This window comes from Arachis duranensis, chromosome 7 (genome assembly GCF_000817695.3).
Source record: "Arachis duranensis cultivar V14167 chromosome 7, aradu.V14167.gnm2.J7QH, whole genome shotgun sequence".
In the NCBI taxonomy this organism is placed as follows: domain Eukaryota; kingdom Viridiplantae; phylum Streptophyta; class Magnoliopsida; order Fabales; family Fabaceae; genus Arachis; species Arachis duranensis.
Window position 1 is genome coordinate 30515611 of NC_029778.3, and position 7055 is coordinate 30522665.

The 7055-nt window shown below is 32.2% G+C and overlaps 2 protein-coding genes across 2 annotated transcripts in view; one reads left to right on the forward strand and one right to left on the reverse strand.

The window, feature by feature from the left end:
* LOC107458763 (NAC domain-containing protein 54-like) overlaps window positions 1-1497 on the reverse strand; it is a 3954-nt gene extending 2457 nt beyond the window's left edge. Inside the window, exons 1-2 of the mRNA XM_016076963.2 lie at window positions 1324-1497; window positions 930-1210 (exon numbers count right to left, since the gene is read on the reverse strand). Of these exons, the coding sequence (XP_015932449.1) occupies window positions 930-1210; window positions 1324-1480 (438 nt within the window). The 5' untranslated portion in view covers window positions 1481-1497. The remainder of the gene's footprint in view (window positions 1-929; window positions 1211-1323) is intronic.
* Window positions 1498-1655: 158 nt separating this feature from the next.
* Window positions 1656-6057, forward strand: LOC110273574 (uncharacterized). Its single transcript, XM_021126756.2, has 6 exons — window positions 1656-1664; window positions 2680-2927; window positions 3200-3251; window positions 3369-3434; window positions 5143-5438; window positions 5861-6057. Exons 1-6 carry the CDS (start codon window positions 1656-1658, stop codon window positions 6024-6026), a joined length of 837 nt encoding a protein of 278 aa, XP_020982415.2. The 3' UTR covers window positions 6027-6057.
* The last annotated feature ends 998 nt before the right edge of the window (window positions 6058-7055 follow it).

The window sequence follows — 7055 nt, forward strand, 5'->3', positions numbered from 1 at the left end:
TCATTATGTTTTAATTTTGATCATAAGATGTGCTTTTTGAAGAGAAGAGGAAAAAAAAAAACTAAAGTTTTCCAAATCATATAAAGAAAAAGGAAAAAAAATAATGGAATATTACAGGCATGTGTGCATCCTTGTGTAACAAGGTTCAAGTAAATCAAAACATAAATGTCTACATTCAAGTTCAAGATAGCCCAAAAAATAAAAATGGGTCTAGTATAGTGAACTTGACTCTATATATGACAAGAACCAAAATTTCAAGAAAATAAGCAATTGATCTGAAAAGCAGTGTACGTAAAACACTTAGATTTTAATTAAAGCTATAATAAGAGGAGCACTAAACAAGGATTTGGTCCTTGGTCGCGTGAAGACTTTTGTGGCTTTTTAGGGTTTCTCCTATGAATATATAGGTCCCATTCATTCAATTATTAATTTCAGCTAGAGCTCAAAAGATGCATACATAGAACTAGCACATTCATTTCCTTACTTTATATTGTATACAATATTATTAATGAACAATAACTGGGAAACTGAGAACAGTGAGGATATGCTGTTTCCTACCTTTATTTCTTTATTTTTCTTTTTTCCCAAAGAAAAACCCTAGTTTTTGCTTATATATATATATATATAATTAAAAATCAGCATATGCTAATAATAACCCGGTCCTAGAAACAGTCCTAACAAAAGAAGAAAAACAAAAAGAAGAGAAGAAGAAAATGATTAAGATGAATGATGAATGAAGACAAAATTAAACATGAAGATACGTATATGCCATAAAATACGTGATGGACATGCTCTTTTATTGTTAAATTAGATATTAAACCCACGTTAAAGAGGTCTGACACCTCATTGTATATGATAAAGCAATATATTTGATAAGATAATTGTAATATGAAGAAAAGAAAAGAAAAGAAGCATAAATGTTTGTGTACCTTGAAAGAGGAGTGAGGAGTTCCAGGGAGGGATTCAATCAAGCGGTACTCATGCATGACCCAGTTGGTTCTAATTCCATGTGGAGCTCTTCCTTTGTAATACACCAAAGTCTTCTTCATACCAACTGCCTTCTTCTGAGACTGCACTGCCCTGTCCTTTCCAGTCGCTTTCCAGTACCCGCCTCTTGTTGCCCTGTTCGTTCTTGATCCATTTGGATACTTCCTATCCCTTGGACTGTAGAAATACCACTCCATATCCTTGCTTGGTAGAAATGACTTATCTGCAGTTTTATATATATATATATGATTGATATCAACTATTAAAAATACTGAAGCACTGATATTTTTACAATACTTACAAATTTTCTCATGCAATTTAAAATCATATATATACCTGGCAAATCCCATGGTTCACATTTGTATAAATCAACTTCAGCTATTACGTCAAGCTCTATAGAGCGACCTGTTATCTTCCTTTCTAAGTAGTAAGCAACGAGCTCTTCATCTGTGGGGTGAAACCTAAAACCAGGTGGGAGACTCATTGGAGCCATTAGAGCAATAATGGTTAAGAGAGCCTGATATTATGAACTAAACCGACTTGTACGATATTGAACTAAATAGGCCACTGTTGAGAACAAACGGTGATTGCGGATTTACCATTTTGCCCCTGAATTCAAGTGTATTATTTTGTTGTGTGTTGTGCTTTATGAAGAGAGAAGAGATTCTATGTGTATGGTGCTGTGTGAAAACCTAGTGGGAGAGGATAAGAAGCTTCTCTGCTTTTGTCTGCTCACAAACTAACAAAAAAAACAGGACCCCTTCAAAAGGCACTGTGGGCCACGACACCATCCATACCCTACAACACGCAATACTACTTACTAGACTCTACCCTTTTCGAGATGCTAAATAATATTTTTATTTATAAAATATATATTAATCTATTTTATTATAATTATATATAAATTAGTACTAATCATCATTTGGTTCATTCAAATAATAAAAGTAATATAACTTAGACATTTATTATTATTATAATAAATTTTAATTTATTTTTTTTCTATATTTCAATAATAAATTGTTAAGAATAAAAATTATTACATCGAAGATTATAAATGTTTTATTACATTTATAACAATGAAATATATAATAATTTTAGATAAAATAGTTTTATAACAAGTTAAAATATATTATATTACGTGATAAATATTAAAAGAGTTAAAATTATTATAATAATAATGAATACAAATTTTATATTATTATTATTCGAAACAACCAAATAACTATCATTAATTTACATATATAATTATAATGATCATTAGTAGGTAGTTATTTGTGTCGGACTAAAATATACGTTATTTTAATTTTTAGCAAGTGAAATATAGGGTAAGTTATTGAAATAAAATAATTAAATTTTAAATTTATCATATTGTAATTTTTTGAAACAGCATATATTACTACTAGAAAATTAGTTACTACAGACGGATATTTCAGACGGATTTTATCCTTCGAAAATACAGACGAAATTTTAGAGGATTTTTTTTGTCGAAAAATGAAAAAAATGAATTAGCATAAATTACAGACGAAAAATAAAATCCGTCGATAATTCTATCGGTAAAATTAATTTTTTTTATGGAAAATAATTATAGACGGATTTTCCGTCTGTAATTAAATAGACAAAATGCTTTGTTTTATTAAATTATTACAGACCGAAAATCCGTCTGTAATTTAAAATTTTCGTCGGAAATATTAGAATAAAGATTTAAAGATCACGATTATCTCTTCATTTCACACTACACTCTCGCGATTCCTCACTCATCCCTCTGAATGCTTCATCGGCGGCGCTATCAGCCGTGCACCGCCATCTCACGCAACCTCCATTGCACTCTACTCCCATCGGCCTTGCTCGCATCGCTCCTTTCCGTCGCACCCCTTCCCGGTTCTTCTTCGTCGCACCCCTTCCGTCGGCCTTGCTCGCATCGCTCCCTTTCGAACCCTAATGTGAGTTTCTCTCTTCGATCTCACCATTAGTGCTTGCTCTTTTCCGCGTGTTGCTGTGTTTCTCTCTCCGATCTTGCCTCAGCTATGCAGGTAACCCTAATCTCCTTTCTCTTTCATCGCTGTTTTCTTTCTTTCAATACCATCGCTAACTCTAATTATATTATCCTATGTTCCATCGCTAACTATGATTCTATTTCCTATTCTATGATAAGAACTTGTAACGGTTATAGTTTTTTATTTTGTGTTCTTATAAACTTGTTCGTGAAATCAAGGTTCCTGAATGCATTGACTAGTTTCATTTTTATTGCTGAGGAAGAGGAGGAGGTATGCATCTGCATTTTCTATTGTCATATATGTTTCATGCAAAACTATTTGAAATTTTACTTGAACAATATGTTGCCTTGTATTTAATTTCTTTTTTCGTTTTTGGTTATTAAACAGGAAGTAGAGATAGAGTATGTGGAAGGTTATGATGAACTTGAAGAGGAAGATAACATGGAGGATTTTGTTAATTTTAGATACATTTCAATTCTATTTTTATGTATTAGTCTATTATTTTTCTTATATGTTGGAGGTGAAAAGTTGTGCATGTAGAGTTGGAGCTCTGTGGTTGAGTTTAGAAAAATGAAATAAACTAGGAAATGAACGCATTTGAAAATCAAAAGCATAACAGAGTTTCGAAGCTCTGAAGATAAAGAGGCAGAAGCAGCTGCTCAGAGAAGGGTGAAACGGAAGAATAAGTTAGTTTCAATGAAATCTGAGAAGGATTCTGTTGATCTTAAATCAAAGAAGGCAAAGGTCCTTGTTAAGGTAAATCTATATTGCGCCCTTCAATTGAAAAAATGATATCATTTCTCTTTTAACTTGCATTTCACATTTATGTGTTAGTACTATACTATCAATTTTGTTCTTAAAATGGATAAATTTACTTTGATTATTCTTGCTCTAGTATAATTTATAATAGACCATAATCCGAATGTGTTTGATTGGCTTTAACTTAGAAAATGGTCAAGATGTTTCTCAAAATTGACTGAAATTAGGAAATCCAATAAAAGATGTTTCCTCCCACGTCTGTTGGCTCATTTATTGATATATGAAACTTTTTCTCTCCATCTCGTCTTCTTGTTTGTATCAGCCTTCTGTTGCTTCTCTATATTGATTCCACTTTTGCATTCTTGGTCACCTCAACAGAAAATTGCAGTCTGGTGATAAGCTTGCCAACAAACCCAATAGATAGTTTTTTTGTACACTCTTTCTTCCTTCTATTTGTTCCCAAAAGATGATATAGTTATGTCATAGCTAATTTAATATAATTCATTCACAATATAGTTATATTCAGTTCATGAGTGTTTGTTAACTATATATATGTAGCACTTGATGGATTGAGAGACCAGCACATAGTAATTATATCTGCAAGAATCCTTCATTGGCTCAGTTTATGGATTTTCATTTAAGTAGAGCCTCTTCCCTCTTACCAGCTTGACTCCTTGCTACTGTGCCATAAGGAAATTCAATATCTAAATATTTTGTTTTTTGTAAGTATTTATTAAATTTTGAAATATAAATATTTGGGAGGAAATGATGGAGCTGCTGTAAGTAACACACACACACACACACACATGCTTGTGTTGTTTGTCGATAGTTTTTTATATTCTATTTTAAGGTGTATAGCTTTTGAAATTGGCACAACTTTACTACGCAGGAAGCCATGGAATAGACATAAAAGAGCCAACAAAATGAGATTGATAACGTGCAATGGAGTGGGGTGGTAGGCATAATATAGCTGGAGTGAAATGAAAGAGAGGTACCACCAACCATGATTTTTCTTTTCTTTTTCCAATTCACTGTTTCCTTCCAAAACACTAAGGACCCAGAATCTAGTTGGTGCTCTTAGAGGGATCTTACACTTAAAATACAGGTTTAAATTAATCTTTTTTTTTCTTATTTATCCTTTTATTTTTGGATCAAGGCCTTTGAAATTTGGATCACTGTGTAGGGGGTGATAGAGCCCTTTAAATAAATATCCTATTAAGCCCAATTCTCAAAAAATAAAGAAGCCCAAGGATCTATCAAAGTTTATATGAGAAACAATTCAACTATTGAAGATATAACTAAAACTATGCATTCATACAACTAAAACTTTGCAGAAATAGTTTGTGTAGTTATTTCTATTTTGTACAATTAAGTTGATTAACATTTTTTTCATTATTCATAGTTTTTTGTTTTAATTTTTGTGCCTTTAAAATGTTTAATGAAATGTCACATTTATGCTTCCAAACAACACTATAAGCTTCTGGTTGATGATGTCAACTTAATTGAATCTGGGCGTGTGACTCTATCGGCTTATTATTCTACTTCAGAAGGCTCAACAGGCAATGCTAGTGATAAAGGAGCTGGCAAGAAGGGTGGCCAACCTTGGAATTCAAACAGCGAGTCTAATAATGGATCTAAGGCTTCAAGATCAGATCAGGAACGACGTAAGGGTATTGCTTGGACAAAAGATGAACACAGGTCAGTTTATTGTTTACTTAAGTATTTAGAGAACCTGGGTACGGTTATATATGGCTGTAGTAAACTTCATAAGGTAGTTTATCTATCTTAATTTGTTACCGTTTCATCTCAATTTTGTTGTGTTAAACCATATCATTTTGGAGCTTTATCTGATTGTGGTCTCTATATCCTGGTCAATCTTTGTGAGTGTCATGACAACTTAGAAATTCTTTTCCACCATAACAAATTGTTTCTTCTAATCTTGACTGCTCATTATGGAACTAAATTTTGTTCAATCACTGTTGTGTTTGTATTTTGTAACATATGTATTATCTTCAGGAAATAATGAACGCGGACGGATGACGCTAAATCAAACCTTTACAATCACTGTTGTGTTGTGTTGTGTTATTCTTCTTGTAAACTTTTACATACTAGTTTTACAGGAGTTTGTTGAGAGGAAGGACAATGGAAAGATGGCTGAAGGATCAAAAGGAGAGGAAAAAGCAGGAAATTAGGACTCATAATGCTCAGTTGCATGCTGCAGTATCCGTGGCAGGCATAGTTGCTGTCGTTGCGGCCATTGCAGCTTCAATAGAGTGTACATTGTAGAATCAATAGTGTACATAGCTGCTATAAAGTTCTACACTTATCATATGAGTGGTCTCTAGCTTAGCTTGCATTGTTCAAGAAATTTTAGAAAATTCTAAGGATGCTACTCTACTAATGTTTCTGAGACATGGATGTAATTTTCACTCTAAATTGATGTATAACTGTATATTATTGAATAAGTAGAGTTATATGCAAAGAAATATTATATAGATAATCTATTTTTCATATATCTCAAAGAAAAAAATATATAATTTATGAGTCGAGTTGAGTTATTTTATATTTATTTTGTATGAAAACAGGTTTATTTTGCAATAGAAAAATAAAAAAATTATTTTACCTTACTGACAGATTTACAGACGGATTTTCTGTCTGTAATGAGAGTGTGAAATGATTTTCCAAAGTTTAAATTACAGACGAAAAATCCGTCGAAAAATCTGTCTGTAATTACAGATGGAAAATCCGTCTGAAAATCTGTCTGTAATTACAGACGGAAAATCCGTCGAAAAATTCGTCTGTAATTACAGACGGAAAATCTGTCTGTAATTACAGGCGAAAAATCCGTCGGAAAGTTCGTCGCCTTAAGGAAATGATGGAGAATTTATAGAAGAAAAATCCGTCGGTAATTGGTAAAAATCCGTCGGTAATTTTCTGACGGAAAAAAATCCGTCAGTAAATAATTTCCGACGGGGCTTTTATAGAGGGACAAAATTCGTCGGTAACCAAAAATCTGTCTGTAATAAAGACTAAATTTGTCTGTAAATCTGTCTGTATTAATCCATTTTCTAGTTGTGTATTTTTGTAATTTTTTTATGTAAATTGTTATAGGGGATAACGATTTTTAGCTTTAACATAATCTGTTACAAAATAATACAAATTATGTGAAAAAAATGTACAAAACAGAACTGTTAGAAGATGTAACGGTTTCTGCAGAATACGAAACATGCATAAACTACTGTTGGGTATAGTGGTTTATGAAAAAACATTAGATAGCTTAATCCCTGTCACTCTAGTAATTTATGTATAGGTAGA

Excerpts from the sequence above, each read along its gene's own strand:
- LOC110273574 (XM_021126756.2), top strand. Across the intron at positions 2,928-3,199 it reads GCTCCCTTTCGAACCCTAAT|GTTCCTGAATGCATTGACTA; the intron begins GTGAGTTTCTCT and ends CGTGAAATCAAG. Across the intron at positions 3,252-3,368 it reads TTGCTGAGGAAGAGGAGGAG|GAAGTAGAGATAGAGTATGT; the intron begins GTATGCATCTGC and ends GTTATTAAACAG.